An 18,229-nucleotide genomic window follows, 5' to 3' on the forward strand; every position below is an offset into this window, starting at 1 on the left:
GAAACTGTTGATAGATATATGTATGTTGATAGAATATATATGTATATTGGCGCAGATAAGAGGTGATTGAGGTTACACGTGAAAGCTTGTCCGATTGTAAAGTGCGTATAGTGTCTGTATGTATAAGAACTCTAGTTCGACTTTGTTGTAAGGTTATGAAATCCTGTACATTAGGCTATGTAGTATATGTATACGAAACCGTGCATGTGTATGTATATATATCTGAGAGAAAACGCAGGGTGTATGTGTGAATACAAGTTCCGTTTCAACTTCGGCTTAAATACATGAGTGCGTACATGAACCCGTGTGTTGGGTGTAGACGTGAAGGTATAAAAGATGTGTATGTGATATTATGAGTTTGGTCGTAACAGGGTGTTTAATTGGGAACATATGTATGATAACATGTTTAGGATTAGTCTACTTGTAATTGTGAATTAATAATGGTTCGTATGATAGCATGGATTATGTGAACTGTCATGATAATTGTTATGCTAGTAGCTATGATAATTGTTAAGTGGACAGCTATGATAATTGTTGTTTGGTTAATTAGGGTAGCTACTGATGATGCTAACAATGATGTGTTGTCATGTTGTTAATTGAGGTTCATTAAGTCGTAGTAGGTGAACTGCTTGGGCTAAGATTGAATAGTCAAGTAATCGTGATTATAGAGATAAGTTACTGAATACATGTTTGGAATTTTAGTTCAATCTAATTGTTTATGAATCAATGGTATGTTTGATTATGATCATGGACTCACACGTTTTGGGACATGGGCCGGAAGTGGTTAGACAGAATCATTTAGACTTGGTCAATAATTCACAAACAACTTAGAGGTACTGCAAATCATGGCCCAATTGCATATGTATAATGAATGGGCCATGCACAGAATGCCATGACAATATTAAATCACATATATGCAAAGATAATATATATATATATTGGATTGCATACCACTTAATTAAATGTTGGGTCGCATGAATTAAGGTTGAATCGTTGAACCGTAGCTTGCATATCATCAAGTGTTAATATACGTGCTGTACATGATTTGTGTATATATGTGTATGTGACAAATTGGTTTGTAAACTAAGTATACGCTAGAGACTGTTGATTTACTATTATGGCTTAAATTTCACGAGTGTGTTATATGTATCTTGACTGTGTGATAATTGAGTAAGAGACACATGACTTGTTATACGTGAAATGTATGGTTCATGTGTACGGGGTATTGACTGTTATTGGTAATCCTTTAGGGCGTGTTTTGTTCGACTAATAAACAAGATATTTAATCTTACCGAGCAAACCGAAGGTGAGTTCACTGCTCTTTTTCCAAGCATGCATCCCGGGGAGGGATATCGGGTAACGTTCCGGGGAGGAACGCTTGTCTATTGGGATGTTTTGTTATTATACTCAGTTTCTATCACATAAGACCCCTTACATCTACCGACAGTTGCCGAGGAGGCAACGAGGTTATTAGTTGATAGCGCTATTAGGTTTGGCACCCTCACACCGTACCTGGGAGGATGGGCGTGAACTAATTTCCTTAAAGCATGACCAATGTTTTGATAGAGACATTGGGGTTGGGCAAACACATCTTGTAGCCATTTCGGTAATCGAGTTAATAACAACATCAAATCAATTCGTTAAACTGTTTTGTACATGTATCTGATAACTAAAGTCGGTAACAAAACTTTGAACTCACCAGCGTCGTCTGACACACTTGTTTGCATGCTTGTAGGTCGTTAGCTGTATTGCATTGGAACTTGCTGTCTGGAGTAGCAGGAGTGGTCATGGGTCAGTTGGATGGATTTATGTTAATGATTCTTAATACTATACTTTGGTTTTGAAACTGTTATATTTGCTTCCGCTGAATCACTTTGGTTTTCATTTAACTTGTTGACGGTATTTTATTTATAATTAAGGATTTTATTTTTAAACTGGTACGCGTTCGATGTAATTAGTGGCTCATTGTTGGTACGTCACACGCCTAATAGGGACATGCCCTAGGTGGGATTTGGGGGTGTGACATAAGACAATAATCAAATACTCGAATAATGCACTCCTTGACCAGATCGTAACACTAGACCCTAATACATGGTCCAACCACTTGTCTACCCCTAATTATTGTTTAGTCGATCAAACAATTTCTATGATTCCCTGAACTGTTCGTGCCACCAGATCGTTTATCATGATGATGGTTTCCATTGTGATCATGTTTGAGGTAGTTATATCTGGGTGCAATAGTTGGAGCCCCACAGTCACCATTGATCCACGTTCACCACCTGCACCGTCTTCACCATATCCTGGGACTATACATAACCCTGATGGCAAGAGAGCCACCGAAGAAATGTCCTCGCCATTCATCACCACGGATACTGTTGGGAAATCTATAGTTGCATAGACAATGAGTGATCCCGTCATATCACTGATTGTCTCCTGCAGCACCATAACCTGATCGTCTTCGGTTGTCCTTTCCTTTACACGTGTAAAAACAATAAATTTAGAAAATAAACATTTAATTATTAAGTTTAGTACAAATAAATAAAAAGTGACTTTATAAACCTACCATATTGGAATATAAAATGGAGATGCAGTTAGGACTTGTTTCATCTTGGCCCAACGGTAAATGGATCATGTTTCTAGCGGCAATCCTATGGCATATCACATCCCATATGCACCTGTCTTTTGTTTTCAACATATCAAACAGGTGTTGGTGATTTGTGGGTATCCAGACTGAATAGGTTGCACTAGTGACTATTCCCATTGGTTCACCAAAACCACTTATGTAATTGTGTGCCATGATCCTTGGTCTTTTCGGTGCATGATCCGCAACCAAATCCCATTGTTGACCATCGGTTAAACAAACCCCACCACAAAAGATACTCATCATGCGTTGTGCTAGGCCTCTTAAGCTTCTTTTTGTATCTTGAAGCAGGTGGTGGTTGAGGGTGGGAGACATGATGGCTGTTATGCTTTCACAATGTCTCAAAAGTGCACTAATCCATCTTTGTGCACCGAAGCCCACACCCGAGTTGATTAACTGACGATACTGGTGGGAGACCGATTGCTCATCGTATTCGGTATGTTCGATCCACGTAACCTACACATATTCATTATCAAAATATATCATAGTTTAGACATAACTATACAATACAAAAACATATACACAAATTATTTTATATACATATGCTATACCATGGTGAAACCATTTGGCATATCATGTAGGATACAACCAGAAGGACACCTTCTTGTCATGTGTCCTTCAATTCTTGAATCGATTGACAAATCAACCACAGTCCATTGCCCCTGTGCTTGCTGTTTGGCAAATCGAATAAACTTAAGCCCTCGAACTGGCACTAAAGGCGAAATGAGTTGAATTTCGGCCTTCATCTACATCAAATATTGATCTTTTAGCAAAAAAAATATTTTTTCTTAAACATGAACAAAAATAGAGGAGAATAAAAAATAATAAAAAAGTCTAAGAAGACTTACAAGTTGGAGAGCACCATTTCTTGAGCCTCCTGTACCATTGGAAATCACTTCCATTGTAGTACAACTGCCTATAATGCCTATAAACATTTCTCTCCATTGATCCTACAAATTCATGTTTAGTTATGTATAAGTTAATGTAATCATGGGTTTTCTATGAAAGTAACAAGAACAAAAAGATAAGTTACCGCGTTGAGTAATGCTTCTACAAGGGTTGAGCTAGTCATCGGTACCACGCTCCTAGCCCGTGTAGCCTCAGATATGAATCCAGGTGGTTTTGTGCCAAGGGAAGGAGGAAAAGCCCTTTCATATTCAACAAAATTAAGGGTTTCTCCTCCACCTTCTATGTTTCTATTCCATAGTGGAGCATTGACATTCCCAAGCTTTAAGAGCACTTCCATGGCTCTTGATGCTTGCACAAGATATTCATTCCTTTGAATGGGTATGTCGTAGTCCATAAGTGATCGACTCATGATTGGGTTTAAAGGGTCACCAGGAATTGTCACTTTGTTTGGCAATGGTATACCAAACATTTGACTGACATGACTGGCGAAATTAGCCATGTGGCTAAGTTCCTCTTTCAACCGTGTGTTCTCTATCACGACTTTGTGTTTGTGAATGGACCCGTCTGGTATTGTTGCTTGTGCACCACATTTGTTGCAAAGCGGGTTCTTTAGGACTTCTGCCATTGCTAAATTATCAAGCCTCAGTTGCTCGTTCTCTTGCTTCAAAATCACATTCTCACTGCGCTCCTTTTGACTCTGCACAAGTGTAGTTACCCTTATGATTTTTAGCACCAGTAATTTTAATAATTAGGGGGGGGGGGATTCAACTTATACATTTATATATATAAGGTCTGGATTTTTATATATTTCTTAAACATATATGTTTTACCATGGAATTTTACTATGAAAATGAAAATATAATCAAACATTACCTTCAATTGAGTTCTTCTATTCTGGAACCAAAATTTAACCTTATTGATAGTGATATTGAGTTTATTTGCAATTTCAGTCCTTTCTTTCTCGGTAGGGTGAGGGTTCTTTTTGAAGAAACTATTACCACAAAACGAAACAAAACAAAATAAACTAAAAGAAGTATGCATGCATGCACTTAGAATTTGATCACTAGTTGAAAGGAAAAGTGAGTATTACTTTTCAAGTTCTTCAACTTGCTCTCGTGTGTAACGGCTATATTTTCGTGAACTCGAAGATGAACCACCATGATTGATTTCCTCTTCGTCACTAGACCTGACTTCACAATTCTCATTTTCATCGGATGTTGTTGCAGGTACTTCTTCCCTGGCCCTTTGATTACCATTTCCTTCCATTTTTGACTTATGTCTGCAAAATCATATATGAAATCCAATAAAAATATGTATTTAAAATCCACATATAACAAGAATAAAGCTTCACAAAAAAATACGACGACAAACATCAACCCCTAATAATATTTATTCACAACACTACCCACCATTAATAAAGATTATTGAATTACTCAAAGAATCTCCATAAGAGCAAAATAAAAAAATATCATATTTTAAGTTTTTTCTAAATAACTATAACTAAATCTTATAATCTTTAAAAAGAATTTGTATTTTTGAAGATTTTAAATAACTCAGACTTGATAGTATTTCCTTTTCAGTTATGGAAGGAAAACACAATATATATATATATATATATATATATATATATATATATATATATATATAAGTTCTTTCAAGAGAATTTATGTTTTTTAATATTTTATAATAAATAACTCAGATATGATAGTATTTCATTTTCAGTTATGAAATGAGAAAATTATATATATATATATATAGAGAGAGAGAGAGAGAAAGGTTAAAATGAAAACCAATAGTTATCGCGAAAACTCGAAAACTAAATAAAAAAGCCAAAAAACATACCAAAAATTTTAGTTAGTTTTCGAGTTTTCGCGTTAACTAGTGGTTTTCATTTAAACATTCCCCTATATATATATATAACTTCATTTCTATCTACAACCAACTCTAAACATACTCTAATTAAACCTCATTGTTAGAGCATTCACATCCAGCCTGTATCATCTTATTCTCTAAAATTTAAAGAATAGCTTATAAAAACCATCTAAAATACCACTCCATCCATCCTCTATAATAGAGAACACTTTTGAGAAAATAAAAGCAAACATCTATATTCAGAGTTTCAAATCCAAGCCTCTATAATTTATTGTGAGTGTATAATAAAGAGAAAAAATTTTATAAAATAAGTGTATGTGAGTAAGATAAAGATAGAGATGGAGAATGGAATGTCTGAAGTTGTTTAAAAATAGACCAATTTTATAGAAAAATGTCTTTTTAGTTAAATTATATAGATAGAGAAGGAGAATGGGATGTGAATGCTCTTATCGTGGGGTATTGAATTTAACAACAAAATAACAACAAAAGGTAAAAAAAAAAATAAATAAATAAATAAACTAAAAAGTCGAGTGTTTATCAAATTGGATATTAGGTTCCTTAGGTTAACCGAATATGTTTTTCCGATTCAAGATTTTGGTATGAATACAATTCAGCTTTTACAAAACAAAACAAATTCGAATTAGTATTAATTAGAATGAACCAAATTAAGAGAAGAAAATGTAAAATGTGACAACTAGACCAGAGAGGGTTAGAGCTTTCAATCCAAAAAAGCTTAACACCCCTAGTAACATAATAAATTATGTCATGAGTTTTATAACAAAAAAAATGTAGTTCACTTATGCAATTTCAATACAGAAAAAAAAATGATTGAATGTAAATAATCATTGCAAAAAAAATCGAAATTAAAACATGAATAATGTTATACTCAAAACTCAAACTCAAAAATTTTAATTCACAAACAAATCTAAAAACAAGTATGGTTACAAAATACAAAATAAATTACATACATAGAGGGTACTTTATCACTTGTTGGGATTAGTCGATCTAGGTAGGAGCTTTCTCCTAAAATCCTTTTAACCAACAAGTGAGACTCTAGGATGAATTGTGTGTCAGTGATGTTAATGGAAGACATATATATAAGCAAAGGAAGAGGAAAGAAAGGGACATTGTTGTATCTTTAGGGATGTTTATAAAAATATGTAGAAAATCATATTTCAATCCCTTTTTCAACTTTAAATTTGAGACTTGAATGAATTTCCTGCTAAAAAAATAAACTTCTAACAACTTCCTCACTATGTGAAAAGATCTTGTTTCATAAAATCAAAGGATGTGACCTAACCCAAGTAGTCAAACATGTAAGTGTAAAACAAATCTCATGTGATAGTTACCATGAATCTACTAACAGAAACAAAATAAAGTCTATATTTCTAATTTATTTATAACTAGTATTAAGCATCCTTTGCGTTGCGGCGGGGTCATCAACGCTGAACTTACGACGGGTTAATGTGAATAACTTAGATCGAAACGTAAAACATAGATAAGAATAACTAAGTTGATCTAGTATCCGCACATTGCGATGAACCTGTCAAACGAGAAAAAATAGGCGACAGAAAAACGTTGAACCACACACACGTTTCGCCGTTTTAACTCGTAAAATTTAGAATGAAACGTAAAATGAAAAATATGCGGAAAAGTATATGGGACCAAAGTTGAAAGTACAAAAGTTGTGAGGTTAAATTTCAATGAAAGTTTTGGTGTTATAATTAAAAAAAACAAACAATTTTCCGTTAAAAGTGAAAAATCAGATTTTTTTTTTAAAACCTCCCAAAGCATTATGTACACAAATGTTGTAAACTTAGAGTATGGACATGTTAATGATACTATCTAATACCAATGTTTTAAATACCGGTATGAACCGACCGGTTATAAACTGTATATCGGACACGAGCCCGGTACGATAAAGGTCGTTAAAAGCCAAATATGGTATGTCTTATGTACCGACGGTAATTCTGCTTCTACCGGTTTAAACCGTTGAACCGGTTTGCATTATCTTAAAATTTGATTTTTTATTTTTAATAAAATACGATATAAATGTAATATTGACATTCCATATTTCCGCTAATTAACTAAATGCCTTCCCTTTTAATATTCTATCACTCTTGAAATTGTTACTTACCTCGTCTAATATAATGTTGTTTATAACTAATAAAAATCCACTAAAAATGCTTAATATTGTACAAAATAGTTTTTTTTTCAAATAAAATTATGACCAGTTACATAAATCCTAATGGAGATTAGATTATTTTTTGAGAATAATTTGTATTTTTATGAAATTATAGCGTTAACTAGTAACCCGGTTGAACCAACCGGTACAACCCGATTCAACTGGTTAAACCATTTTAGAGTAAAACCCGGTATGATTTAAAAACCGGTCTTTTAAACATTGTTTAATACTATTAAATGGATTTAGAGTTAAGTGAGGAGTTCAAATGAGAAGAATTTTTTTGTAAGAAGAAAAAAGAAGAACTTTCAATCAATAAGAATGTTTCATTTTACTATATTTGCATTTAATTTTAATATAAGGGTATATTTAGAAACTTACATAGATCATTAATTTCTAGTCTTCCTCTTTAATAGCTAACTACATTAAATTTGTAACTTATTTTCAAAATATATATTTTTTCAAAAAATAAAATAAAAATTATTTAGAGCGTAGGACACCTGTAGGATAAATTACGAGTTGTGTAGGATAAATTACGAGTTGTGTAGGATAAATTTAAATATTTGTAGGATAAATTTCTAAAGGTGTAGGGTAACTTTTTATGTGTGTAGGCAAAAAAAATAATGTAAATAATGATAGTTTTTATGAATAATTAATTACTTAAAGATAGTAATAAATGAGATTAAAGAAAAACTACTTAACATTTTACAATTGTACCCTTTGTTCTTTTTCTTCTCAATTAATTTTTCTTCTCACACTACTAGAAAATGAGGCTAATGCAACTTTTTAAATGCAACCTTTTTTAAGTGTGTTGCATTTGACTATAATGCAACCCCGTTCAACATAAAGGTTGCATTTGACTAGCGATTAATCGGGATTAATATTTACTCGTTTAAATAGACGCCTCCTTCGTCTATTTGTTTTTGTTTCATCGTCGAAAATTTAGAAATCAGACCATGATTTCATCATCACTTCAGGTTCATCTCGATTTAAGCAACAATCTTATGTGTGTTAAACGATTCAAAGGTCTTGATTCAGCCATTCAGGTTATCATTTCAACTCTTCTTTTGTAAATATATGCTCTTTGATAACTTAATTTTGTTTAATCTTACTAGAATTGATTTGATTCGAGTTTATGGTTCTTGAATCAAAACAAACAGAAACCAGCTTGCATATTGAAGATCTATTTTGCACATATTGACATAATGCCCTTATATACGTATGTGATGATAGTCGTAGCATTGACAACACTCTTTAGCTGATCATTAGTTTGGATAACACTCTTTAGCTGATCATTAGTTTGTGAATATGACGATATACGTGTGTCAGTGTGTGTATGCTGAAACAAAAGAAATCTCTATAATTTATTTTTCATATGAGGAATCGAGGGATGCTATGAAAGGCACCACAAATTGGTGTATCAGTCTGCTAGATAGATGTAAGAATGGTGAATCTTGGTGACAATTAACAACCATGAATCAGATGAAGAATGTGGTTGAAAAGGAAAAAAACAGATTTTCAAATGTTTTGTTAAATGTTAGTGGCAATTCTTGAAAGAAACTAGTGAAGGTAAAGCCATTCTATTTTTAGTTCTCTGCCCGGTGCTTGTTATATTGATTATTTTATTGGCATTATGTGATAAAAAAATTCGTGAGTGAAAGTGTGCCTATATCATTTGTAGCCAGGTGCATATGAGAAAGCTATTTCAATTGGTTAATTTAATCCTACCTTCAATGTAAAATTGTGACTATTCACCAAATCATGTTTGTTAAAAATCATACATTAATTTCTAATAGTTAGTAGCTTGAAGCCAACCGCCCACTTAGGCCATATACAGTCATCATGCAAGCTTAAAAACTTAGTAAATTGAATTTCTTCTTGTTGTTCATTGTTTGAGTTGGTTTGGTCAGTATATATGTTTTAGATGCATTAGCTTTTTTTGTTTTATATTGCGATTCTTTTTGACACACTTAAATTTAATAAATTATATATAAGGGCCCATTTTTTGTTGTGCTAGTGGAAAAAAAAATATATAAGTTTATGATCCCATTTTTACTAGTCGCATAGTGCATTCGATTTTCAGGGACGGCTCGGGTTCCTTGGTATCATTTCAACTCTTCTTTTGTAAATATATGCTATTTGGTAACTTAATTTTGTTTAATCATGCATAGGATTAATATGGTTTTGTTGAGAGCTCGTCACCCACTTATAGAGTTCTAGGAAAACAAACCTGCTTTTTTAATCATTCACCCATAACATGGTTTCAGATATATAAAATTGTGTTGACAATATTTTCTTAACAATATTGCAGGAACAAACAGAGAACTACAAGCCTATAGAGGATGGGAGCTCTACTATGAATACTTTTCTGGTTGTAATAAACCGAGAGAACTATGAATATTGGCGATTTTTTTTGTACAGGCGTTAAAAATGCATTGATAAAAAAAGTAGATTGTTTATGCACATCATACATGACATGATTCGGAGGGTCTGGTGAAATCATTCAAAGCAAACATATATGTTTAGAGAAACTAGTTGCTGGAAATGCGGAAATGAGCTCGAAGTTATGCAAAAGATAGCGATAACTGGGGACAACCTGGAATTTATGAAGCGGGAGGTTATGAAAGAACTATTCATTGAAGATAGAGACGAATATGGTGTTTTTAATCCTCTTGGTATAGATTGACAATTTGTGGCGACTATATTTTTATTTGAGTTTAGACAAGTATGTTAAACTATTCTATTTGACTGTTAATGATATATGAGTTACTATTGTTTTGGCGTAATTGTTATTGAATGCATACTAATTAATAGCAACTGAATTTATATTACAAAGTTGCATCTGAGTGTAAAAAGGTTGCATTCGATGTGATTAAAATTCATAAAAATGTTGCATTTGCCATAAGAAAGGTTGCATTTAAGTATATAAAAGGTTGCAGTTGGGTGTAGAAAAAGTTGCATTTTGTAACTAAATTATAATAAAAGTTGCATTTGAGTATTAAAAAACTTGCATATTAAAAAGGTTGCATTTGAATAGTAAATGCAACACTTTCAAAAAAGGTTGCATTAGGCATTGAAAAGGTTGCATTAGGTCTAATGCAACTGCTTCTAATGCAGCTTTCGATAAAAGGTTGCATTAGGCCTAATGCAACCTTTTCAAGTCCTAATGCAACATTTTACTGGGGTTGCATTAGCTTCATTTTCTTGTAGTGTCAAATGAACCTCCCCCTTAGAGTTAATTGTGTACAAATTTATTTTTACATTTATATATATAATTGACCAAGTCAAATGTAGTAATTCTTAGGAGATTATATTTATATGAATACTATATGTTGTTGATACAAATAATAAAAATAAATCTCAAAAAGCATAATGTGATAAATTCAAAGTATATCTTGTTGCTTGTATTTTAATTGTATAATTATATAATTTGTTTTGTTACTCACAATTGAATTCATGTATGTATCTGGTCAAATCTTCTTTACTTTGGGGATTCTATTAATTTTTATTTAGTGTATACAGAACTTAATCTTTTGTGTTCCTACAGATAAATGAAAATCTGCAATAAAACTGGTAATATAATAAAGTAATTGGAAAATCTATTATCACGAAGTTAATAGAAAAAAATAAAAATAAAAAAATTCATGGCATATGATTAACTTTAATTGTTCTAATTTAGACTATTTATCATTGGTTTATTTCATGAAAATCGCATTATTACATTATGATTAAAAAATTTTTTACAATTTATTGCATGCTGATTTTAATTTTTTGCCTTTATTATCTTATCAAAATTATTTATTTTCTTTAAAGTTATCATAAAATAATCTTTTCATCAACTACTTTTATATATATCAATTACTATGTGTTAACCTATACATAAAACAATTTTCGAAAAAGTAATGTATGTAATAAATTTCAAAGAAAAGCACGTTTTGTTTAGATGCTAAAGATAAAATTCACAATTAACTCATAAAAGTTGGAAAAATGCAGTCAGATTATATGATATTATCATAGCATAAACCAATGACAATTGTTAAAAAATCAATTATTATAATACAATTTTGGAACAATTATAATTAATAATTAACTGCATTATATTTAGTTAAATTATATTGTTATATTGTTAGTTAAATTATTGTAAAGTATTGGCTTTTAATTACTTGTAAAGAAAAAAATACAAAATTGATTTGTATTTGTATCATCTTACCAAAATGATTCATTTGCATAAAAGTTGTTGCAACCAAATTTCTTTATCAATTAATTTTATTTACATAAAAACTGGCTCATAATAATCTGTATCATTGGTTTTACATTTGTCATCTTAACATTAAATGTAAGATAAATATATATTAAATATAATAATGACAACTAAATACTATGAATAACGTTAGCCTAAAGAATTTTCAATATTGCAATGAACTTAAACTTAATTTTAAATATTTGGTAAAAGAATAAAAAAAATTTGAGATGTTGTCACTTATCATAGAAATTGTCAATTTAGTTTTTTATTTAACTGCTAATTTCTTTAATCCTCTATCGTCCGTATGACTTGAACTCAAGACCTCCCCCTTCTCAACCTAGGTATTTTTAAAGGTTTTGCCTTTGCCAATTGACCACCACCCCATTGGTATTTATTGTTTTCGTTTATTTTACAAATAATCAAGGTTTTGGATTCCTAAATTTTTATATGTGATTCAAGTTCTATATAGTTAAAAAATTCAGGAATCAACTTTATATGAAGATGGATATTTATTGGCTACCAACATAACAATACACTTTTGTGATATATAGCTGGTGAAATACGTGTTCTAAAGATCTGCTATTATATAACTTTGATATATATGTTATCAACATGTAACCCAGGAAAGTAGTTATAACTTTGATTTGTTATTAACAATAAATGGGAGCAAAATGTAAATCTAGATTATGATAGCCGTCTAAATTTGTTTTGCATCAACATGCATATGTATAGTGGCGAAGCTTGACAATAAAGACGGGGGTCGAAAACGTATATACCCAAAATTTTCTATATAAAAACTACATATATAACACTACTGAGCGAAAAGGGTTCGGGGGGTCGGGCGCCCCCCCCCCCTAAGCTTCACCCCTGCACATGTAAATGCTAAAGATAAAAGTACCATAAGGAGTTTTTTCTATATAAGTAAACATAATGATATATGAAGAAGAGATCAATAACCTGAAGAGATGAATCCAAGTATTCCATAGTGAAATACCATATCGATATAGAAAAGCCTTTGTGGAATTCTTCATTAGGATGTTAAAGGGCTTTGATCATGTTTGCGAGAAGAATGATAAAACCTAACGTGTTTGAGAAGAAAAGAGATTAATTTGATTGCATTACTAGCGATAGAGTGTTATAAAATGAATAACTATGAAAGAAACTTTGTTCTTAGGGTAATGAGACTCGCAATCAGATATGTTCTTCATTTGCCGACAGACATTAATATATAGAACGTTTTCATAGAGGTTGTAATCTGCTGTGAGCGCAATATACCATAGCGTATTGAAACGTTCGAGGAAAAAATCGTAGTTTGATTTTAATGTGTTTTAATTGAAATATTCAGTAAACATTACACTATATAAATGTTTTGTTGTATTTTAGGTGTACATGTAATGCTCCATAAATCTAACAATTGTATTAGTATTATATAATAAAAAATGTAACATCCCATATTTTTTCTCATTCATATATTATCATACGTTAACCCATGGCAGAAATATAACACTAAATTTGTGATAATAAATTAAAAATCAAAATTTCATTTCATTTCACTAAATCAAGTATTACATTGTTCATGAAAATGAAAACTACGACAATTGGAATTTCAAAATTAACAATATTAAAATGCATAGATTAGAATAGGTGAGTATTTAAATCCACCCTAAATCTTTTCTTGTGAAATCAACGTCAAATATTTCCTGCAACATGTATCAAATATCCGTCAACACAAATTATATCGGTGAGCATACTAGTTTGTATACATAGCATAAGTATGAATAAACTCTCAAATCCACATGTTAATTGTATACTAAGTTATATAATCATACTAGCATTCAAGACTAAATATCAACCCAAAGTTTCCACTAGCGTAACCTTATCGTTGAAGTGAATAAGGCCGTAAAGATTGAATACTTAATAATGACCCAACAAACGGGGTGGTGTGCTAATCCTATAGCGCTATACATGTTAAGGGAGGCTTTTTAAAGTTGATGATAGATAGCATGCATAAGATTGTCCTAGTATGTATAAACAAGTAGCATAACAAGTAAGCATGTTTAAGGATTGAGTGTTTGGGTAAGATTAATTGTATTATGATTGTGATCATAATACGGATACATGTTGCAACCCAAATAGTGTTTAAAGCGTAAAATGGGTCAAGTATGAACTCATGGTTTGCGAAGATATTCCACAAAAAGCGAGTAAGCGGTTTGAAGGATGGAATAACCAAAGTTACTCTATATGCTAAACAAAGGTGTATGAGTTTATGGAGTTTTATGATGGAATGTATTAGGAGTTTATAAGTATGAAAATACATAAAACATATCTTCCCTGGATACTTTTTTACGGTTTTAAAACATTTTTTTACAGTTTTAAAACGTTTTTTACGACCCAGTTTGAAAACATTTTTTTACTGTTTTAAAACATTTTTTACGACCAGGTTTGAAAACATTTTTTTTACCGGTTTAAACTTTTTTACGACCCGGTTTTAAAACATTTTTTTACGTGTTTAGTTTTTTTTTTTTTTTGCGCCAATTTTTTTTTACAAAAAAAAAACAAATTCTTTTAGATTTTTTTACAAAAAACAATTTTTTACGGGTTCAAACAAAAAAGTTTTTTACGGGTTCGTCGTGGACAGGGGTTGTTAAGGGTATTTCTTCACGTGTCACAGTGGTGATATGTGTTGCGCATTCTACAACTCGCAGTCATGTCTGTGCATATTTCATTTCCGTTAACCTACTTGCTTCGCATTTCTACGTGTTACATGTTGGTTATGTGTAAACTCGCTTTCGCTACTATTACATGTTAGTTATGTGTAAACTCGCATTTCTACCTTTACACTATGTGTATTGACTTTTATTTTAACGTATGTGACAGGTGTTTATGATGCTTGTGCTATGCTTTGCTTTTGTGGGAACAAGACTAGGGGAATCTAGAAACCAAATAAACAATTTATGAGTTGTCGGAACAATTTGTGTCTTTGAGAATACTATGTCTGTAATAACTGTTTTTATTTGATATGTTATGGTGTGGGACGTAACACTAAATATCTGGTAATTATAGTTGTTGTGGATTCTCTTGGACAATCTGTTTCGCTCAGTGCCGCGCCCTGATATTTCCGCCATCGGTTGGGGTGTGACACAAATGAATTTAAACGAAGACCCCGTTGACGAACCCGATCAACCTGTTAACGACCCCATTGAAGGAGATACCCCTACAAGGCCGCGGCGCCAGAAAAGTGGTGATTCGTCAAGCAAAGGAAAGGAAGCGGTGGCGGAGTCGATCTTCAGAATCGAAGAGGCGAAATTGGCGGAAATAAGGGACTCCAAACAAAGAAGAGAAAAACTTGTGTCCGCAAAACTTGAACGCGAGCACGTGTATATGGGACACTTGAAAACGGTAGAAAGACAAAATGATTTAAAAATCTTGTGTGAGCCGCACGCCCATCTCGACAAACCGTTTAAGTCGGTCGTAATTCAACAAAAGCGTGAGATTTGTGAAAGATGGGGTTGGGGGATGCCATCCGTTTAATTTAAGTTTTTTTTTTCCAATGTTTAATTGTTTTTTTTTTAATTTGCTATGTAATTTATGTTTTATTTAAATGAAATTTATAATTTATAATTTTAGTGTTTTATTGTTAATTTCTAAAAAAATGAAATTAAAAAAAGTAGTGAGTGATTGAATTCCATCACTAGTGATGACCACCGCCACTAAAAAAATGTTGTGAGTGATGGAATAATGGTTGATGACATGGCGGAACATGATTGGATGTTGTGAGTGATGGGTGATGACCACCCCCACTTCCCTTATAGGAAGTTAATTTTAAAAATTTAAACTTATCTTGTGTGTATAATATATTTGTGAAGAAAATTAGATTAAGAAGAAAAAGAACAAAGGGTACAAATGTAAAACATTAAATAGTTTTTCTCTCAACTCATTTATTATTATCTTTGACTAATTAATTAGTCATAAACACTATCATCCTCCACACTTAAATTTTTGCTTACACACATCAAAATTTATCCTACACATTTTGAAATTATCCTACACATATTAAAATTTATCATACACAGCTCGTAATTCATCCTACACACCTCGTAATTTATGCTACACTTTAAATTATATATTTCTTTTTTTTTTGAAAAAATATATTATTTTGAAAATAAGTTACAAATTTAACGTACTTAGCTATCAAAAAAGGAATACTACAATTAATGGTCTATCTAAGTTTACCAATATACCCTTACACTAATACTAAATACAAAAATTAAATGAAGTAAAATAAAGCATTCTTATTTATTAGTTGAAGTTTTTTTTTACTCTTATAAAAAAATCATTTGAACTCTCCACTATATATATATATATATATTAACGGTTTACAGTTTGATATATTTTTAAATATATTACATTTTAAAATACTGTAAACCGTTAATATATATATATATATATATATATATATATATATACACGGTTTAGAGTTTGATATATTATTAAATATATTAAATTTTAAAAGGTTATTTACATCAAAATATAAGTTATAAAAGTCAACAATTTTTAAAATATAAGTTATAAACGTTAATAATTTTAAAAGGCAATTCTTAAAAATTTGTTTAGTAACAATATAAAGTATAAATTGCAATAAATAAAACAATAATATATGTAATGTTTGATATAATTTCTCTCTTTTACACAAAACCAAGACAATTAATAAATGGGTATGTGATATTAGTGGAGAGTTCAAATGAGAGGAATTAAAAATTAAGAATAAAAAGAATAAATGATACAAAGGTAATTTGAATAAATCATTTAATGAGTCTATTATTTATTTTTGCTATTCAGATTAATAAACTCTGATAATTTAATGAGCCTATCTTATAAAATACTTGTGCACCTTACACAATAAAAACAATCCTGCACATGATCTTACTTTTCAACGTTGGTACACCATTAAAACAATATTTTGGTGTAGGATACAGAATGTGTAGAACTCAAACACTTTTAAATAATTTTGCGACTCATAATATAATATGTGTAGGACACAAAATTTTTAAATAATTTTGTCACTTCTAATAAAATTTGTGTAGGAGCCAATACATTAATGATGGTTAAGGAGGAATTTATGGTTGCATTAATAAGACTTAGTAACTCTTTAAAATATTTATTAATATTTTACATCAAAATGTCTATACTACCCTTAGTAATTAAAGCATTAATTAAAAGTGAACAAAAATGATATCTTGATTCACAACCATTGATAAAAAAAAATATAGGGTCTAGATTACTTCATTTTTTCTTCTTTTAAGAAGATTCTTCTCAAATGAACCTCTTCCTGTGATATTATATCAAATTCAATCTGGAGTAGCAGGAGTGGTCATGGGTCAGTTGGATGGATTTATGTTAATGATTCTTAATACTATACTTTGGTTTTGAAACTGTTATATTTGCTTCCGCTGAATCACTTTGGTTTTCATTTAACTTGTTGACGGTATTTTATTTATAATTAAGGATTTTATTTTTAAACTGGTACGCGTTCGATGTAATTAGTGGCTCATTGTTGGTACGTCACACGCCTAATAGGGACATGCCCTAGGTGGGATTTGGGGGTGTGACATAAGACAATAATCAAATACTCGAATAATGCACTCCTTGACCCGATCGTAACACTAGACCCTAATACACGGTCCAACCACTTGTCTACCCCTAATTATTGTTTAGTCGATCAAACAATTTCTATGATTCCCTGAACTGTTCGTGCCACCAGATCGTCTTCACCATATCATGGGACTATACATAACCCTGATGGCAAGAGAGCCACCGAAGAAATGTCCTCGCCATTCATCACCACGGATATTGTTGGGAAATCTATAGTTGCATAGACAATGAGTGATCCCGTCATATAACAGATTGTCTCCTGCAGCACCATAACCTGGTCGTCTTCGGTTGTCCTTTCCTTTACACGTGTAAAAACAATAAATTTAGAAAATAAACATTTAATTATTAAGATTAGTACAAATAAATAAAAAGTGACTTTATAAACCTACCATATTGGAATATAAAATGGAGATGCAGTTAGGACTTGTTTCATCTTGGCCCAATGGTAAATGGATCATGTTTCTAGCGGCAATCCTATGGCATATCACATCCCATATACACCTATCTTTTGTTTTCAACATATCAAACAGGTGTTGGTGATTTGTGGGTATCCAGACTGAATAGGTTGCACTAGTGACTATTCCCATTGGTTCACCAAAACCACTTATGTAATTGTGTGCCATGATCCTTGGTCTTTTCGGTGCATGATCCGCAACCAAATCCCATTGTTGACCATCGGTTAAACAAACCCCACCACAAAAGATACTCATCATGCGTTGTGCTAGGCCTC

The 18,229-nt window shown here is 31.6% G+C and overlaps 1 protein-coding gene across 1 annotated transcript; it reads right to left on the reverse strand.

The window, feature by feature from the left end:
• Positions 1 to 2,133: 2,133 nt before the first annotated feature.
• LOC110893203 (homeobox-leucine zipper protein ANTHOCYANINLESS 2) lies at positions 2,134 to 4,816 on the reverse strand. The gene is made up of 7 exons (XM_022140319.1): positions 4,641 to 4,816; positions 4,424 to 4,541; positions 3,675 to 4,247; positions 3,490 to 3,591; positions 3,193 to 3,387; positions 2,564 to 3,097; positions 2,134 to 2,472 (listed from the first exon to the last, which is right to left on the reverse strand). The coding sequence occupies exons 1-7, from the start codon at positions 4,814 to 4,816 to the stop codon at positions 2,134 to 2,136; spliced, it is 2,037 nt and encodes a 678-aa protein (XP_021996011.1).
• Between the last annotated feature and the right edge of the window lie 13,413 nt (positions 4,817 to 18,229).

The sequence above is a fragment of the Helianthus annuus genome, chromosome 10, assembly GCF_002127325.2.
Source record: "Helianthus annuus cultivar XRQ/B chromosome 10, HanXRQr2.0-SUNRISE, whole genome shotgun sequence".
Lineage (NCBI taxonomy): Eukaryota > Viridiplantae > Streptophyta > Magnoliopsida > Asterales > Asteraceae > Helianthus > Helianthus annuus.